The sequence below is a fragment of the Acipenser ruthenus genome, chromosome 48 (genome assembly GCF_902713425.1).
Source record: "Acipenser ruthenus chromosome 48, fAciRut3.2 maternal haplotype, whole genome shotgun sequence".
NCBI classification, from domain to species: Eukaryota; Metazoa; Chordata; class Actinopteri; order Acipenseriformes; family Acipenseridae; genus Acipenser; species Acipenser ruthenus.
The window spans coordinates 8,217,442-8,237,531 of NC_081236.1; the positions used below are offsets into that span (position 1 = coordinate 8,217,442).

Consider the following 20,090-nt stretch of genomic DNA (forward strand, 5'->3'; position numbering starts at 1 on the left):
TGTTGTGTTTGTCTAATAAATAAGCGCCGTAGCACTTTCACCTGCCGTCTGTCTCCGAGTCTCTCTACATTGCTGCCCGACAGCTCTTCCACTCGGGTCATCCTGTGACAATCCCTCTCTGTGTTTGTATAGCCTGGAAACAGGCATCAGTGCCCTGCCAAGCTGCACACACTGCCATCATTCACAGCTTTGACAGGGGTAAAAATAGAAGCAAACAGTAAAAGTGGCCCAACCCTATGAAGCCCCACTGGTGCTCACGGCTCAGATCTCATCTAACTGCCTGGGACAGGATTTGTATAAAGGAAGGTGCTTTGCATACCTGTGCCTGCCTCACTGCTCTACACAACAGCTAGAATAACTGCACTGCTCCATTGCTCAGGGTTTTTAAAGCTGACAGTTCAGCCCTTTCACAGTCACTGAGACACACAGAGAACATGGCTTCACTGGGGCTCCTCCTCTGCACACTGGCACTCTTTGCTCATGATAAGAAATCCTCATTATTATTAATTATTATTAATATCAGCGCTTCCTCAGCACACAGTGGAATGCAGTTAATGGACGAGGCTGTTGACTCGGTGGGTTGATGTTCTGTGTTTTTATTTTCAGAATCCAGCGGTCAGATTGTCCTGACTCAGAGTCCCACAGTGGAGTCTGTCTCTATAGGAGGGAGTGTCACTCTGAACTGCAGATCCAGTAGCTCTGGTTTTACCAGCAGTCTAGCCTGGTATCTGCAGAAACCCGGAGGAGCTCCTAAACTCCTCTTCTCTTCACTGAATAGCCGAGTCTCTGGAGCTCCAGCTCCATTCACTGACAGCAGCTCAAGAACAAACTTCATGCTGACCATCAGTGGAGTCCAGGCTGAAGATGCAGGAGATTACTACTGTCAGCAGCACTATAGCTTCCATTCATTTGATCTTCAAGAGACACACTGCAGATATTAATACTGACCACAAGAGGGAGGCAGAGCACCACTGCTGTCCATGTAATAAAACTATAATAAGGCAATTGAACTAGGCAGCATTTACCTCCCCAGTCAGTCCAGTCCTCCCATTGTTCACCCAAGGCTCCTCACACCCAGTCATCTAAACACTACAGTGTGGTCTGTGTCTGGAGGAAGGAGCTGCTCACAGTGATGTCACAATGATGTCTCAACACTTATGGGCCAGTTTATTCTGAACAGGCAGATTTCTAATGTCCCTCCTAAAGAGCAGGAAAGCACTGAGAGGCTATACATAAAACTTCAGGAAGGATAATCTAACTGCACTGTGAGTCACCCAACCCTATCAAGTGCCACCTGTGTTCACAGCTGAGATCTCATGTCTGTGACACTTATTGAAACAGAAGTGCAGTGCTTAGAACACATATACAGATAGAACTAATCCACTCTTCTATTAAACTGTGAACTTAGTGTTTGATTGAATCCCTCTCTGTGTTTGTATAGCCTGGAAACAGGCATCAGTGCCCTGCCAAGCTGCACACACTGCCATCATTCACACTGACCACAAGAGGGAGCCAGAGCACCACTGCTGTCCATAATGTGATAGCACAGTAATAAGACAATTGAAATAGGCAGCAGTTACAACCCCAGTCAGCCCAGTTCTCCCATTGTTAACACAAGGCTCCTCACACCCAGTCACCTAAAAACTACCGTGTGGTCTGTGTCTGGAGGAAGGAGCTGCTCACAGTGATGCATGCTGGGAAACACTGACTCTAATATCTCAACATCTGCAGCTTCCACCCCTGACACTTCTAGTATATTTGTTGTCTTACATTTGATTTCTATAAGAATCCAGACTGACACAGATAGTCAAAGTAAACAGCTTTTATTTCCCCAATCAAATACAGCTCATTGCTTAGCTTGTGCCCTGCTTGTTGTGTTATTTGGTTTTACACTTTGAATTTGCACTGGAAAGGGCTAGTAGCAACACACAATCTTAAAGCACACTCACATTTACTCTATTACAGCTGCCTTGTGCCATTCTATGCAAAATAATTAACAATAGCAGTTTGTTTTCTCCTTCAAAGGGTTTACCAGGAGAACTGCTCTATGATACAGCAGTAGCTCATTGCAATAGATGGAGCTCAATTCAGCTTTCCTGGACTTCCAATAAGAGCATTTACAGTGTCCTAAATTTGCATTGCGCATTTTACTGTACAGTTTGGACATATCATTTAATAGCTCTATATATATATAAAAACACGAGCACTCAAGATTCTGATCCAGTCAGAAATGATCTCTTTTGTTTCTATTACAATAAGAAAGTAAGCACTACCTGCTAGCTCGTGATCAAGTGTATCAATTGTCAACACAAATGATCAACATGGCTCTAATATCGTAAGACTGATTGTAGATTGTATGTTCTATAAATAATTGCATACATTAATATATCCATCCATTATCATTAACCACTTAATCCTACATATATATATATATATATATATATATATATATATACACACACACACACATACATTATATATATATATATATATATATATATATTATATATATATATATATATATATATACACACACATACATATATATATGTTATTTATTATTTTGAAAATGAACACAAATTATATTTAAAAAAACACCTCACTGTAAGCAATCTATTTCTAAAACATGGATATTAGTATTTGTAAAATTTAAGAATTTTCTGGGAGCATGTCTGACTGTCTCCTCAGCTTGGGCACCCACATTATTCAGCAGCGCACTGCAGTGCTGAAATGTCAGGAAGCAAAATGGATAAAAGTTATTTTTATGCAGGAACATTATTTACATTTTCTTTTTTTTCTCTCCTGTGTGAATTTGCTGGTGTGTAACAAGGGATCTTGACTGACTGAAACTCTTCCCACAATCAGAGCAATGATAGGGTTTCTCTCCTGTGTGAACCCGCTGATGTTTTCCAAGTTGTCCTGACTGACTGAAACTTCTACCACAGTCGGAGCAGTGATATGGCTTTACTCCTGTGTGAATTCTCTGGTGTTTTACAAGGTCTGTTGAATCCCTGAAACACTTCCCACAGTCAGAGCAGTAATATGGTTTCTCTCCTGTGTGAATTCGCTGGTGTGTTACAAGTTGTCCTGACCGACTGAAACTCTTCCCACAGTCAGAACAGTGATACGGTTTCTCTCCAGTGTGTATTCGCTGATGTATTAATAGGTGTTCTGACCGACTGAAACTCTTCCCACAGTCAGAACAGTGATATGGTTTCTCTCCTTTGTGAGTTCGCTTATGTGATTCAAAATTTCCTGAATGTCTGAAACTCTTCCCACAGTGAGAACAGCGATAAGGTTTATCTCCTGTGTGAATTCGCTGGTGTTTTGAAAGGTTTCCTGAGTTCCTGAAACGTTTCCCACAGTCAGAGCAGCAATGCGGTTTCTCTCCTGTGTGAATTCGCTGGTGTGTTGTACGGTGTCCTGATGATTTGAAACACTTTCCACAGTCAGAGCAGCAATGCGGTTTCTCTCCTGTGTGAATTCGCTGGTGTGTTGTACGGTGTCCCGATGATTTGAAACACTTTCCACAGTCAGAGCAGCGATAGGGTTTCTTTCCCGTGTGAATTCGCTGGTGTATCACAAGGTCTCCTGACTGACTAAAACTCTTTCCACAGTCAGAGCAGCAATGCGGTTTCTCTCCTGTGTGAATTCGCTGGTGTACTGTAAGGTGTCTTGATGACTTGAAACTCTTTCCACAGTTAGAGCAGCGATACGGCCGCTCTCCTGTGTGAACTCTCTGGTGTATTACAAGATTTGCTGACTGAGTGAAACTCTTACTACAGTCAGAGCAGTGATACGGTTTCTCTCCTCTGGTATTTTTAAATTTCTCTCCTTTCAGTATTTTTAAATTCCTTAACTGGGTGGCACCCGTCCTTGCTTTAACTGCTGGACTGGAACCTGGAAAAGACAAACAGGAGAGAAAATCAGAGACTGTTTGATGTAAGAAATGCAGCAATTGTGCCTTCCTCATTTTGTCGTTTCATAAAAAACAGAGAAGTTTTTTTTTTTCTTGTGTTGTGTTTTTGCTGGTGTTATTGATTACTGCTTATCATTTGTCAAAAAGGGTTGCAATGGGTACCTGCCTGTCAATCCTAGCCTGATCAGCTAGATTAGGATAGGGAGATTGTAGGGGCAGATGGAGATATGGTGCAAAGTAGTCGGATGGAGATTGGGTGTTTGAAATACTATACAGAGTATAATGGTCCTGATCCCACGCTGTTTGCGAAGACCAGGGAGTCAAGTTGTTTATTGCTGATTTCCTGAGAGGGACTGTGCATACAGTTAAGCTTGCCTATGTTGCTGAGAGCTCCTGAGAGTGAACATGCAAATGGGAAAGGCTCACCTAGGTTGCAAGAGAACCCAGAGAGTCATTTGTTAGCCTGGGTTGCAGGAGACACCTGAGAGCAGTTGCATGCACAATTAGCTCATCAAGGTTACAGGAGTAATTGCGTATATGATAACCTTGTTTGTTGATTGTAAATGAGCGGCAGTAATTGGAAATAAACTCATTGATTATACGTACAGCACAAATTTTCTGATTAGAAACAAATGTGTAAGAGTAATTGGATATAAACTGATTGAAATATGTTGCATCACAAATCTGCTGTATAAAAATAGAACAAATGAATGAGTGATTGAATATTAACTGTAGTATCGGGGGGGAGGGGGGGCAAACCTGCCGATTAGGAATAAAGTCATTTTCCCCAATAGATGTCAAATTAACCCTATAGACCGCAGAATAAATACATATAGAACCCTCCTGTAGATTCCTGAGAATTTTGACCAACAGTGGAGATTTCACTTAAGTTTTATTCAAATAAACATAACTAGCAAAAGAAGTAAAATGTATAATTACAAGTTTTATTTATTCAAAACAAGACAAATTATTATAAGTTTATATATCATACTATACATTTTATTTTCTTCAAGTTTTTAGCATATGATTCAATTACAGTGCATAATACCTGTATCTCATCCAAATCGATGTTTGAGGCAGACCAGGTCAATTTGGTTTCGACAAACAAACCTACAATAAGACTGATTGAAGTACTGTTTTCACTTCATTATACCGTCATAACTGGTTATGGTTTGGTTACGACAAACAAACCTACAATAAATGGAACTGTGTTTGGGGTCTCAAGCTGTGTGAGAATGGAGAGAAAGAGATGACCAGCTGCATTCTGGGACTACAGGCTCTCACCACACACACACACATGCACGCACGCACACACACAGACACACACACACACACTGACACACACGCACTCATTTGAATGCCCACTTTTTAAATAATATACTTTGAATAGTGATTAGGAAGAAAATAACATGAATTTGGTGATTGATTTTGCATAGAATTAATTAACACATAAAGCATTTTGTTGATGTAAGAATCATTTAAATTGTTTATTTCTTACTTTTGATAAACACTGAAAGACCTTGGCTATCCAGGATGGGGGCTGATAACTCAATCTGGTAGTTATGGACACGTTCAGTAAATTACATTGAAGTTTTGCCCCAATTAGCCAAATTTTATAAATTACTGTGGATGGTCTTTAGGAGCAGGTCCATTACGATGTTTATCTACCAGTACCATTGAGAAAGATCCATGAGAATAAATGCAATTCATATTACAAAAATTAAAAGTAATCTGAACATTTTAAATGTAAGACACATTGACATTGTAATAAGAAAACAAGTTTTGCTTTAACCATTAACTAATTAATGGCTTGTAGACTGAGATTATGAAAAAGCTAATGATTAAAAACTTTTTACAAAAGGAGCCTTGGGCAGCAAATTGGACAAGACCACGTGAAACTACAGACACATGGAAGCAGTGCCAACAAACCAAGAGAACTCCACAGTGCTGTTAATAGAGGGGAAGCGAGAACCTGCAATTGATTGATCCAGGGTGCCGTTTCCCAAAAACAACTCGAACATCGTAGAGCAACATGTCAAATCTGACGCGTTTCCCAAACACCGTCGATAGTCAAGTAGCTCATGAATAGCATTGTGGGTTCACGAGTGGTCTGGGGTAATTGCAGGGAGACTTCGCGAACACACACAAGGGCTGCGGAGCACCACTTGAAGTATGTGTGTTGAGGGCATCAAACATATACATTCTGGTTTAAGTTTAATCATTCTTGCTTTGAACAGTATATTGCGTTGCTTTGTATTGAATTTATTGCATTTATAACAAATAAAAAGGGTAATTTTATCAAGAATAAAAAAAGACCAGTATTTAATTGTATCGTTTTGAAGCCAGGTTACCTTCAATTGCAATGCGTAAAATAAAAACGCATTATATGAGGGCTGAAGTACAACGTTTAGTAATACAAAGTGTACATAAGATCATGATTTAAATGGAAATTGAAATAATATCTGGAAGATGCTGTTATCACAATACATAATGGTTACTCCCCGTGACCCTGTAAAGGATGAAGCGGTTATGAAATGGATGGATGGATAATGCTTACTTGGATATACTGAAAGGTGACATCACGACCAGGGGCCGTTAAGAAAAAAAAACTATTATTATTATTGTGCTGTAAGCCTAACCTACCTGCATGCTATATCTCGGTTTGATTTAACTTATTATTACCAGTATTAGGCCTATTATTATTTCATTACTTATCTTTATTATTAATAGACAACATTTATCTATATGTATAAACAAAACTGCTAGTAGTTTATATCTTTAATTTACTTATTTGTATAACTAGAGCTTGTTTTTACTGTACCGTCAGTTCACGAGAGTCCAGTTGGCTGTTTTGTATCCTTTTCACTGTAATAAACCCTCCATGCTTGATTCAAGTGGCCTGTTCACATTTATATAAACCATGCCTGGTTGGCTAATCTTTTTAAACCCTTACAATATTACAGTACATTAACAATACAAATTTGTAATTCTGCTTGTTCATTTTCCAAAGTTTCCTCATCTAAATAATCGCTGGGTCTCAAGTAATCGGTGGTCTCCAATAGGCGCTGGTCTGCTCGTGAGTTTTGTAAATAAATGCCGGACTGTTTAATAGAAGTTTCACGGTATGTGTTAATGTCCATTTAACTGCTGTTAAATACTTTTGTACATGTCCGGCTACAGAGATTAGCACTGTCTCTCAGAGCCGGCCTTAGGGCAAGGCAAGCAAGGGGACCGCCTAGGAGGACCCCACCCCCAAATTGTGTATATGGCGTCTTGAAATGAATCCCGATTCAGACTCTTCACAATAATCACATCCAAAACATATTGATTTCTGCTGAGCAATTTACTGTATGCACAGACTGACAAAGTGTTTCCTCATGTGTGTACTTGTTCTGCCATAACGGCCCTTTTATTGAAGGATGGGTCCTGATCATGGCACGCTTTTTTTAATTAGTAAAAGCAAAAAAGTACAAAAAGGACCCTTCACTACGGCATTTACACAGCGATATTACAGGCTCAGCTGCAATTTGGCAGCATACCTCCATTTACATAGAAGGCAGATCATGCAGTGTTAAAACATGCTGCCGGTGTGTCACACTTCAAAAGAATATACTATATGCTGCACACATTAAATAGGGATTCGTTTTTTTAAAAACATATTCTGTTCTTCAAATCTGCATAAAACAGGTAACTCACATTTCAGTATGTTGCTTAGACAAGTTAAACTGATAGTTTGTTTCAAACTTTTTGTTCCATGTAATGATACAAAACAGTAGGCTACAGTATTTTAATTAAAGAATAAACCATTTTAGCCAGAAATCACTAACTTATTCTAATAAATTAAACTGTGTTTTATAATATACAGCTGAAATGCTCTTAACATATAGTATTTTTAACAGTATTTGTGTTTTTATCATTTATATTCTGAGGTGAAATTAAATATTTAAGCTATTTATTACCCAACCTGTGACATAAAATATACAATATAGTAGCCTACGCTGGTCAGACAGTTGGTTTCGAACTTCAGCCCCCTGTCAGCAGCTGCAGATGTGGGCAGGACCAGATTTCAGAACACGAAAAAATAAGGGGAGTTTTAGGACTGTACCAATAACATCTATTACACACATTATAGGGTGTTACATACTGTCCTATATAAAATGTGGTGTCTGTTCACAGCGAGGAAAATCTGCTTCACACCGGCACTGTGCCTCCACTGAACCACCTTGAGAGTGTCGCTGCATTTCCCAGCATTTCCCATTGACACTGAAAGTGATTCCGCATCAGTGCCGCCACAGACACGGTGATTTGCTGCAGTGTAGACAAGTATGCAAAATGAACCTGGATGCTAATGTGGAGCCCTGCTATCTGTTCTCAGCCTCTCAGTCACATTGTGGCCATCACTCAGTGTAGAATGACAATGTCACAGCTAGTCAGTCACTCACCTGCTAGACTGCATTCTGAATGTGACTGCCCGTCTTCCTTTCCACCTCCTTGCATGCTGTTGAGAGAGCCTTCCTCTCCAGAGCCTTGCTTTCTCACACAGATTCTCTCCAGCACCACGCTACACTCCCGCAGGTGTACCGGACCCAGCTCAGTGGGGGCTGCTTTCAAATCTTCAGATTCTTCCTTCCCTGGTTTCAAGAGTACCTCCTCTTTCAGGGGCTCCAGTTTAATACGCACCATTTCCAGCACCTCTTCTTTCATAGGAACTGGTTCTTCTGTCTGGGAGATCTCCAGTTCGTTGCGCTCAGCTTTAATTCCAGACACCACTGGCTTGATGCTGTCACAGGGCGTCTCACAGAGCTCCTGTTTAATGGGGAGGGAAGCCAGTCCAGTGAACTCCAGTCTAATAGGGACCAGTTCAAGTTTAGGGAGCTCCTCTTTAATCGGGACAGATTCCATCTTCACATTGTCCAAGGCATCAAACGTGGTTCTGCTTGGTAGCTGTCAGAAAAAAAAAGAAAAAAAGATTAAGGGCTGGTTTCATATCACAGACCCTGATTAGCACTGATGCTGAGGCATGTCTACACTGAAGCAAATCACTGTGTCTGTGGCAGCACTGATGCGGAATCACTTTCAGGAAATGCTGGTAAAATGCAGAGACACACGTCTCTCGAGGTGGTTCAATGGCGGCACAGTACCGGTTCTGAAGCAGATGTTTCTCAGTGTAAACTGCAATGCCACAACAGACACTGCATTTTACAACGAACAGTATTTAACACCCTACTAATTCCCTAGATGTAGTAGTAGTTGTAGTAGTAGTACAGTGATCTATGCGTAAACCTTAGAAACAATGGAACCTCCCTTTTAAATTCTAGACCACAATCCACTCCCCCCCCCCACCCCCCCCGGGTCTACTTTTTCCCCAGGACACCGGTGCTGAAGCACAAGAAACACTGCATTTTACATAGAACAGTATGTAACACCCTATTATATTTGTAATGGACGTTAATGGTACAGGAAAAATGCAGAATTTACATTTTGGCAGAGAATTTGTATTTTTTACATTTTGTGAAAAATGCAAAGAACATCTATGAACCCCACCAACTGAACGAGTTGTAAATGTTTTAAAGTAAGCACCAGTGACACTTCTGCAATGTGCACATCATCACCCTGTTGTGTTTGATCAACCGCTACACCTACACTCTACAAGAAGCCTGGGAAAGTACTGGATGTACTTCATTCATCCTGTGGGGATAAAATAAAATAAGGGTTTTGGAGGTTGCCTGTGCTTTGAAGTTTCGGTTAGGATTGTTAGGATTATGGTGAATTATAAAAAAAAAAAAATTCATGTGATGAACGAATAGCAACTGCCCACCAGCGTCGAGTATGTGGGGGCCGTAAGACCTCAGCCCCCCTCGGGCAAAGTCAGCATTTTAAAAGGGGGCTCAACCCCCCCCTGTGTTTTGAGACATGTTGTGAGGGCATCCCTGCTGATCACAAATGAAAAGAAAAATGGTTTCACATTAGTAGCGTGAAATACATTGAAAGCACTTAGAACAAAACACCTATACAGCTTGTATACACAGCAATGCGGTCGAATACGTTTGCCTAGAGATTTATTGGTATAGAACTTCTGACAGATCTATCTTATAGTCAGTCTGACATACATAACCAACCCATAAATAATTCTTTAAAAAAAAAATCTCATAACTGCTGGGACTACATTTTCACCATTCATGGGTTCTTTGTTAAAGATCACTTAACTGTTATTTTACGGTCAAAACTACAGATATATATCTATAGATAGATCTAGAGCTACAATCAGCTGAGTTCAAGTGAGATTTCGGTCCATCATCTTGGGTGATGATAAGAACACGAGAGAGTACACATAGTTCTACATATGTCTCTGGAGGGGTTCCAGTTTAGTAATACACACCATTTCCAGCACCTCTTCATTCACAGGAAGGGGTTCTTCTGTCTGGGAGATCTCCAATTCATTGCACTCAGCTTTAATCACAGACACCTCCGACTTGATGCTGTCACATTGCATCTCACAGAGCTCCTGTTTAATGGGGAGGGAAGACAGTCCAGAGAACTCCAGTCTAATGGGGACCACTTCCAGTTTAGGGAGCTCCTCTTTAATCGGGACTGATTCCATCTTTACACTGTCCACGGTATCAAATGGGGTTCTGCTCGGTAGCTGCCAAAAATAAAAAAAGAAAGATTATAAGTCCTGTCAAAGAGGTTTAAGTGGGGGCTCCTGACAGGCACACCCAGTAAAAGCGCTCGCCCGAGTGCAGTGGATTTGTATTTCAGACACCATAATTTAAGGTGGACTTAAAAATACCAGAATTATTCTGATCTGACTCTTAAGGTGGATTTCCCTTTTAAATCGCCACAAAACATGAAGATGTTTAATTTAAATTACTGATTGCGCATGCGTCTATTCAAAAACACTCCTGCAAATTCGGCGAGTTTTCGGTTTAACCCTGAAGCAGAAATCGTGTTAACCATTGACATACATATATATATATATATATATATACATATATATATATATATATATATATATATATATATATATATATATAATGAAAAAAGTCTTTACGGTATAAAGTTTTTGGTTTTTTTTTAACATGGATTACATTGTCAACGTGTAGTTTATACTAACGTGATAATGTTTCAGAAAATGCGGAAACATTTGACTACATGATGTATTCACACACAAAACAGGAAACAGGCTGCTCTCGTACAAGTAATGTTATAGATTGGGGGGTTTCCACAAACGGTTAGACTCACACTGTGTATTACTTCTAAATGAACACACTTTATTGAAAATCACACATCTGGAACCACGAACTCAGCTCTTCCCAGAATCCCGCTCTCCAACATCTCCCTGTAACAAAGGTTCCCACCGAGTAAGTGTAACCGACTATCACAATGAGTCACATTGAGAATTAAGTTCAGGGAAAATATATGTGAATTCTGGAGATCTCTCTCTAATGCTGCGTATACCCTTCTTAAGAAAACGTACTTTACGTTATACAGATGCCTTAATATATTTATACCAGGTTACTTTATTATAAAGAATCACTCAGCAACAACAAATATACTTTATGAAAAAAATGTTTATAAAAGTAATATATATGTAGCAATTAAAGTTGTTACAATATTGTTCACAGTAAAAAAAAAAAAAAAAACATTGGAAATAAAAATATAGAATAAAACAAAATGTTTCTATCAGTTGTGCACAACGACTAAAGTACCTCCGGAGGCCTTAAATATATAAAAAAACAAGTCCTTCTGCTGAACTGTACAGTCCCGCTGCAATATTACAAGCCGTCTCGGTAGATGCAATGGATCGAGTCCTCCACTCTTCGTAATCTCCGGTCTCCACGAACTATTAATAAAATATAATAGCAATGCAGGACAGTGAAGATACAGCATATAGAAATTTCAGATGTATTCCTGGGACGGTAGCTCTGGCACTCGTTTGCACATTGGAAATTTACATGCAGGCAACTGACTGTGTAAAACACAATACACACGTGGTGCATTAATTAAAAGGAAACTTATTTAAAGTGCTTTTTTTTTTAATTCTTTTTTTTTAGTAACCATACAATACAAATGTACTATATAAATGACAAATACATATTTGGAACATCTTAAACACATATTATAAACCGTTCAAGTTTTGAACTATATTTAACTGCAGTTCAGTCAAAATGGCGGACGAATGTATAAACAATATTCTCTTTTTTTTCTATTTACCGAGTAAAATGGGAAATACAACTGCCTCTGTAAATAACAGAAATCACTCAAATAAAAAAAAATATTATTCTTTTATAAGTATTAGAATATAGCCGCTTCAAATATGTATTTATTTGCAAAGCTGTATTGAACAGAATCATCCACATGGCGGCCACACTATTTATTATTATTATTATTATTTATTTCTTAGCAGACGCCCTTATCCAGGGCGACTTACAATTGTTACAACATATCACATTATACATTATTTCACATTATACAGATATCACATTATTTTACATACAATTACCCATTTATACAGTTGGGTTTTTACTGGAGCAATCTAGGTAAAGCACCTTGCTCAAGGGTACAACAGCAGTGTCCCCCACCTGGGATTGAACCCACGACCCTCCGGTCAAGAGTCCAGAGCCCTAACCACTACTCCACACTGCTAAAAAAAATAAAGTTTTACTTAAAGCTTTATTACAGCAAATCCTGCTATTTTTAATCAATAAAATCAAAGTAAGGAGAAATCGCTTACCTATTAATAAAATATAATAGCAATGCAGGACAGTGAAGATACAGCATATAGAAATTTCAGATGTATTCCTAGGACGGTAGCTCTAGCACTCGTTTGCACATTGGAAATTAACATGCAGGCAACTGACTGTGCACGTGTTTACTGCGGGCACAGAAGGGGGGGTCGTGTTAAAGAAACAGACTCACTGATACCCATATTTGGAAACATGGGGGTTCCATAAGCGCTACAATTCATTGAATCACCAGACTGTTACATTTGCTTAGTTGCAGGTTAGTAATATTACGAAAGCACACAATTACTTTAATTGCTTGTTCTTATATCACTGACCAATATAAATCCAGGATTTTATGAAATGGTTAACAACTCACCCGCTACTAATCTTCAAAACTCAAACCCGCCGCAATATTTGCGCTTTAAAATGATGCGTCCGGTTCAGTTGAGTTTTTGGAAACCAAGCTTGTTCTGGGGGCAGAACGAATGCTTTGCTTCTGATTGGTTACTTGCGAGTCTAAAATGTTTAATGGAACATTTGATTGGCCAGATTATTTGACAAAAAATATGGTGGGGAAAGACCGGGAAGAATTCAGGTGTGTCTGACTTGCGGTTAGAACTACCCACTGAAATGCATAGAATTATATAAAATATTGTACAGAAGAAAAGAGGCTGTATCGAACTACCGATATATAATTTTTTTTTTTTTAATTTTGCAAGATTCGTACATATAAAATATTTTAATACTAGTGTTTGCAAAGATGGTTTAGTCAAGTTTTTCATGCCAATGAAGTGTTGGCGATACAGAATTGAGTGTAAAATATGTCTGCCCTGAGCAAGTGCAGGTCTGTGTCCCTCCTGGCCGAATCATCTGTCGAGCATAAACAAATGACCACTAAACCTACTGCTGCCCCTCGTCAGCGGAGTCCAATGACATCTCTAACCCTTTATCATCATTACACAATACAACTGAGATCGGCTGTTTTAATAACGGTGTGTGGATTTGTGGGGGGTCGTCAGAAGGCAGGGTCACGACACAAGGAATGATTCAGATTTATTTGAATTTGATCTCATTTCTGTTTCTTTACGTGTTTATTTTCACTTCAGTATAAAGTTTGCTTTGGAGGGTGCGTGTGTGCGTGCGTGCGTGCGTGTGTGTGTTTGTCTGTGTGTGTGCGTGCGTGCGTGCGTGTGTGTCTGTGTGCGTGCGTGCGTGCGTGCGTGTTTGCGTGTGTGTGTGTGTGTCGTTTTATGGCCGTGCACATGCGTTTCTCTTTTTTATTTGTTCTTACCCCGTGGTCAGTTTTGGTGTCGTTTAAATTTGGTATTTAGGCTACTGAAAGAACAATACAGACGAGAATCTTGTATGAAGTATGTCCGACCACCCGCAATTATCGAAATAAATAAAGTAATATGTAAATATTGGAATGAATAAATAAATACGTATGGGAATAAATACATTTATGTCGATATTTATGTATTCATTCATTCATTTTAAGCAATGTTTTTTTTTTTTTTCCTCGTGTAGCAGTATTCCGGTATTAGTTACTATGAAACATACTAAAGCACTAGAGCTTTTTGCTTACGGCCACACCACCTTGAGAACGCCCGATCTCGTCTGATCTCGGAAGCTAAGCAAGGTCGGGCCTGGTTAGTACTTGGATGGGAGACCGCCTGGGAATACCAGGTGCTGTAAGCTTTTCTACCTACAGCTTGAAAGGGGGCGCTATTTCCCCACATATTTCGAATAATATTCTCACACTTGCTCCAACTAGAAATATTTTTTACATTTTATTTTAACATTTAACATGAAACTTTTAACATAAGTAAATGATATGAACTCAATCCATCCTGCCCTTTTCCCATGTGTGTGTGTTCGTTTGTTAAAACATTAAAAAATACATTATTTTTCGGTTTAATAAATAGACATTGTTGTGGAATTACTTGATTTCAAAGACATTGAGATTCAATGTATTATCAGTATATCAGCCTATATATGTACAGAAAATGGTACATGCATATTTAAATATACTTTTCTATTTTCTAGCTGCCATGAAAACTTACTGGTGCTCCTTAAAAAGAAAAGGCAACAAATCCAACATTTGGAACAGACGGCAGCTTGAGGAGAGAAGAAGAAAGTAATAAAGAAATGTATGTGGTTTTACTATACGGTTGCAATTAAGGAAAAATATTTTAACACATTGAAATGGTCTTTGTTTTTGTTAACTCAAATTTTGAAAGATAAAAGTCAAACCATGAGGTAAAATATTACGAATTAACAAATTGTCTTAAGAATTGTATAATTGTTGATGTAGACCTGACTTGGAACCTTAAAAGTTTTGTTGAATGTATCGGACACTACTTTGAATAGTCCACTTTGTATTGGACAGGATTAAACAATATGAAAATGTCAGACGCATGGAGAGGTGTCATTCAATAGCTGAAATGCTTTGTAAAAGAAAATGTCAAAATGAAATTTGTTTATTGCTAATTTTTCCAGAAACTACAATGTCGTCTTCAAGTCCTGCCAACAGCTAAGAACAGTAGTTAGGCCCAGGCGCCTTGACTTACAATCCAGGGCGAGAAGCCCAGAGGCAAAACCCCCCAAAAATGGGGTCATACTTAATTAGAGAGCATCCTGAACTTGAATCAGCCTGGATCACTTGGGAGAACTAAGCAGTATTCAATCAAATATGTCATGATAACAAAAAACTCCAAGTCCCATAAGCAAGTTGTGCTACGTTTACACCTGCACACCTGAGCCGAGCCGGCCTGGTGTGTCTCCGCTCGTTCGGCTCGCATTTACACGAGAGAGGGGAGAACCGAGCGAATGACGTCACGAATAATGAACGTGCTGAGCAGCAAGTTTTCAAAGACGACAAACGACAGTGAGAATGGCGGTTGCTGTGGCGGATCAGGATGTTTTCGTTGTGTTTTTTTGCATCTTTGTGTTTTACCTGCTGAATAACACGGCTGAAATGCATCGAAGGATTGAATATAAAAAGAAAAGAATGCTTCTGGAAGAGAGTCGCAGTCTGAGTCTTTTGAAGATGAATATGGCCATCAGACTTAAGGCAAAAAAGGTACGGTTTATTTTCTTTTTTTTATTAAAAAAATAAACTTGAAAACACAGTCGTTTGTATTATCAGCTTTGTTGGAAACTAGCGTCATTTCTTTGTTATTACCTGATGTCCGCGTTTGACTAAAAAAACGTTTAAGCTATTTTGTTTTTTTACTTTTACAAGGACTCGTGTCAAAGCAGTTACAAGCACTCACATCAAACCTTTTAAAAGATTAGCATAACAACAAGAAATACATACCACTGTTTATAAATGTAAAAAGAAGCAAAAAAAAAAAAAAAAACAGAATGACACAAATCCCCGCCCACAGCCTGCTTCGGCCCCGAGCCAGACTCAGATATGTTGCAGGGCTGGAGTTTCACGGCTTGGTTCCGGCTCGGCTCGGTTATTTGCTAGTGTAAACACTCCCGTACCGGTACGGGTGTGCTAGTGTGAACGGGGCATTGATAACCCCTCAGCTCCAAGCTGGTGCCACTGGAAGCAAACCCTGTCACTTGTTTCTCTAGATCTAACTCCAGGCAATGCAAAATTGAAGAAACATGGCAGTTTGATTACAACATAATTTCTCATTTTTTGTTGACCCTTCCAAGGTCATAGGTCGAAGGAGAAATTAAAAAAAAAAAATAACAACCATAGTTTCTGCACTCAGCATGTCAGAAACCCCCCAGGTGATTTTTTCTAGTAAAATCTGCACTGGTTGAGTTGGTATGGAATGCCCCATATATTAACATGGTGTGCACCTCAAATAGATGGAAGATTGGGTGCTTTAGTCTTCTTTTTCTAACTTGGATTATAACTTATAATAATAAAAATGATGTTATCTCAATTTCAGACACATTTTTAAATGAGGAACTCAGAAGTCCCTGAATGAATTTTTATTTTTTATTCAGGATCAGCACATCAGCGTTATTAAAGTCAGTTTATTCTTCATTGTCTTGTCATCCTTGTTACCCACCTGGTCTCCTTCATTCCTTATGTGTGCAGCATCTCCCTGGCACACATGTCTCAACACTTATGGGCCAGTTCATTGTGAACAGGCAGATTTCTAATGCCCCTCCTAGAGAGCAGGAAAGCACTGAGAGGCTAAACATAAAACTTCAGGAAGGATAATCTAACTGTACTGTGAGTCACCCAACCCTATCAAGTCCCACCTGTGTTCACAGCTCAGATCTCATAGAACTGTCTGTGACACTTATTGAAACAGAAGTGCAGCGCTTAGAACACTGATACAAATAGAATTAATCCACTCTTCTATTAAACTGTGAACTTAGTGTTTGATTGAATCCCTCTCTGTGTTTGTATAGCCTGGAAACAGGCATCAGTGCCCTGCCAAGCTGCACACACTGCCATCATTCACACTGACCACAAGAGGGAGCCAGAGCACCACTGCTGTCCATAATGTGATAGCACAGTAATAAGACAATTGAAATAGGCAGCAGTTACCTCCCCAGTCAGCCCAGTTCTCCCATTGTTAACACAAGGCTCCTCACACCCAGTCACCTAAAAACTACCGTGTGGTCTGTGTCTGGAGGAAGGAGCTGCTCACAGTGATGCATGCTGGGAAACACTGACTCTAATATCTCAACATCTGCAACTTCCACCCCTGCCAGTGAATATTAAAGAATGTTAAAATGTCCCTTTAGCATCCAGCATTTCAAACACAATGATTCTCCCCTTGCTCTCCTCTGTGAGAGTTGCTGTAAGCTGTCTGTTCCATACCCCAGATATTCCTGCAGACTGACATCAGTGTGTGTCAGCATAGAGGTTACAGCATGTCATTCCACCAGCATGGGAAGGGATTTCTGTTGCAATTCCACAGCCAAGCAGCACAGACTGCACTACACTCTGTGACCACAAGAGGGAGATAGAGAGAGTAATAAAGTGGCTCTGACGCTAATATCTCCACACCTGGGATTCATTTCCCCTTGATTCCACCCCTGGCAGTGAGGGATAGAAACAGATCCTCAACATGAAACTCCTTTAGGCTTCAACTTCATTTTAAACAAAGTAAAACAAACCATCAGACACAATCCTACCTGAAACACAACACAGACTGCAAATATTTTCACTGACCAAAAGAGAAAGCCAGAACAGCCCTCCTTTTTATAATGTAATAACACAGTAATAAGACAGGATATTACAGCAGAACAGCCCTCCTTTTTATAATGTAATAACACAGTAATAAGACAGGGTACTACACCAGAAATGCGTAGGCCTGCTGAAGGCTTTTCTCAAGTTAAAGTGAGTACTAATCATGGGTTATGAAATAGAGCTTTTGTTAAACAAAGCAAGGAGCACACCAGCTAATGTTGAATAGTTATCCACAACATAGAAATGTTTGTTAATAAGTACACTCGTAAATGCAGCATGGTGGAAAATAAAGCTGCCTCTATTTGGCGAGCTCATTTCAAACAAGAAATCATGACATTGTTTCCAGTTCATTCGTATGCACACATTTACACAGACACAGCACAAGCACAAACATGAGGCTTCCAAATTAAAACGAAATACCAACAGTGCTCTGCTTTTGACAACAAACCTGCTCCCATCAAATGTTTGTACCATCAATACAGAATTAATAAGGTATGACATTTTACAGCTCTGAGATTCTGACAGACTTCCAACATGTGATGTTTATCGGTACCAAATGTTGAAATGTTGACGGTTGTGTGCAATGAGACATGGTTAAGACTGGGCTCTCGAAGGGTCATCAGTAGGGACTTTGATACCTTGGAGTAGGGGCAGTGATAGACCCATCACCATCGGTTCCATGGTGTACTGGTTAGCACTCTGAACTCTGAATCCAGCGACCTGAGTTCAGATCTCAGTGGGACCTGAGGTTTTAGGTCCTGTGAATTTGCTAGTAATGTTTCTGAACTGAAGCGTGTGATTGAACAAGTAAAATGAATGCAGATTTCCATGTCTGAGGTGGGAAATGCATGTGAAGCAAGGTACCACGTTACATCCTTTTGTGTCGGCCACTTCCAGCCTCTTTGCATGGATGCAAAACACTGAGGAGCTCCTCTGGCAGGGCCGGTATGGTTTCTTCAGCTATGCCAGGGGAACACTTGCCTTCATACATAACAATGCAGTACTCATTTACTGCCAGTTCAATGGTTTTGAATGGATACTTTGTCATAGCTGTTGCTTGATCCACAATGCCAAACACACTGACCACTTTCCAGTCAGGCTGAATTTCTTCCACAAATGGACCTACTGCGCTGACCTCAAGTTCAGTGTTGCTAAGTGTTCTAGCATAGTGAATGCTGTGTGTGTTTGGGGTTTTCTTTGGACAGTTCTGTTCCCACCTGTTTGCCCATTCATCTTGTGCCTTCTTTACCACATGCTTTGTAATATAAATGATGCTCACATTTGGGCATGCTTCTTTTGCCACCTTAGCAAATTCTTCTGCTGTGTTGACAACAGCATGCTTTTGCAGAATGCGCCTCCAAACTGCACGCTTTACTTTACCTGCAACCCCATCAACTGGCCCTTTACCGTGTGCTGTGGCAAGAAAGCTCCAAACAGCTCAATGCAGACTACAGTGTACATTGCTCAGCATGGTAAAGGTGGACAAGATGAATCTGTTTTTAAACTGGCTAGCAGCACCATCAGAAAAGATGTGCAAGTTAGAGATATTGGCTGAAGTTGAGGCTTCATCAAGAATAGCCCGATTGTAGCAAACAACTGCAAATGTGTCATGTTGCCGTTCATCACTGAGCACAGCATAAGAAGCACTAACAGACTGAGCTGTGAGAACTGCTGGAAACAGAGTCCCTCCTTCTGTTATCCACTGAGCTGACATTATTTCAGCTTGCTGCTTTATAGTGAAGTTGCACCTTGGCAATAAAACTGTGGCTCTGCAGAATGGTCCGCTGGGTTTGAGCTCCTCCTTGGCATCGTGTAATGTTGACTCAAGCAGTTCCTTTTTATTGTTAGCCATCTATTGGTAGTAGTGTACAATTGTATCTTCATTATCATTGCCTTGTATTACCTGATTGATAGAACTAGCAAGGTCTTGGCATGTGTCACACTGGCCAAGGCAGCATTTCCTCTGCCAGTTGCAAAGTGACCCAATGACCAGGAGATTTCCATTGGGAATATTTTGACAAACCTTTTTCAAACCATCTAGTAGCATCTCTGTGTTGTCATGGTAACGACAGACAGACAGGTTGAACGTGCACAGGGCGCAATGCTGCAAACTTTTTTTGATGTTCTGATTTTTCCATCAGGATATTCATTCTTGAAGAGGCGGTGAGCTTCAAGAACCGTCATCAGGAGCACTTTTTTGTGCATTCTTTTTCTTGTGCATCCTCCCTTCTGATAGTGATGCAGTCTTTTCATCCAGGCAGCTGACGAGACACAC

At 39.9% G+C, this 20,090-nt stretch overlaps 2 protein-coding genes and 1 non-coding gene across 9 annotated transcripts in view; 1 reads left to right on the forward strand and 2 right to left on the reverse strand.

The window, feature by feature from the left end:
* The window catches only part of LOC131696665 (zinc finger protein ZFP2-like), a 273,747-nt gene extending 265,316 nt beyond the window's left edge, over window positions 1–8,431 (reverse strand). Inside the window, exon 1 of the mRNA XM_059014437.1 lies at window positions 8,362–8,431. The gene's annotated coding sequence lies outside the window, so the exon portion shown is untranslated. The remainder of the gene's footprint in view (window positions 1–8,361) is intronic.
* Window positions 2,515–13,148, reverse strand: LOC117404676 (zinc finger protein 883-like). Of its 7 annotated transcripts, XM_059014431.1 has the most exons (5): window positions 11,629–12,464; window positions 11,162–11,258; window positions 10,299–10,562; window positions 8,362–8,863; window positions 2,515–3,900 (listed from the first exon to the last, which is right to left on the reverse strand). In XM_059014431.1, exons 3-5 carry the CDS (start codon window positions 10,518–10,520, stop codon window positions 2,780–2,782), a joined length of 1,845 nt encoding a protein of 614 aa, XP_058870414.1. In that variant the 5' UTR covers window positions 10,521–10,562; window positions 11,162–11,258; window positions 11,629–12,464; the 3' UTR covers window positions 2,515–2,779. The 7 variants fall into 7 exon arrangements, with proteins under 7 accessions (XP_058870414.1, XP_034773903.2, XP_033863485.3 ...); XM_034918012.2 differs by lacking the exons at window positions 11,162–11,258; window positions 11,629–12,464 and adding an exon at window positions 13,022–13,148; XM_034007594.3 differs by lacking the exons at window positions 11,162–11,258; window positions 11,629–12,464 and adding an exon at window positions 12,654–13,003.
* A 1,076-nt stretch (window positions 13,149–14,224) lies between these two features.
* On the forward strand, window positions 14,225–14,343 carry LOC131721264 (5S ribosomal RNA). The gene has a single exon (XR_009319918.1). It is a non-coding gene; the product is annotated as a 5S ribosomal RNA (ribosomal RNA).
* The last annotated feature ends 5,747 nt before the right edge of the window (window positions 14,344–20,090 follow it).

Bases quoted from the DNA above. Each gene is read 5' to 3' on its own strand.
- LOC117404676 (XM_034918012.2), bottom strand. From the start codon at position 10,520: ATGGAATCAGTCCCGATTAAAGAGGAGCTCCCTAAACTGGAAGTGGTC. The intron at 8,864-10,298 runs GTGTGTATTACT...TTTTTCTGACAG, and splicing joins ATGAAGAGGTGCTGGAAATG to CTACCAAGCAGAACCACGTT. The intron at 3,901-8,361 runs GTGAGTGACTGA...TGTCTTTTCCAG, and splicing joins TTCAGAATGCAGTCTAGCAG to GTTCCAGTCCAGCAGTTAAA.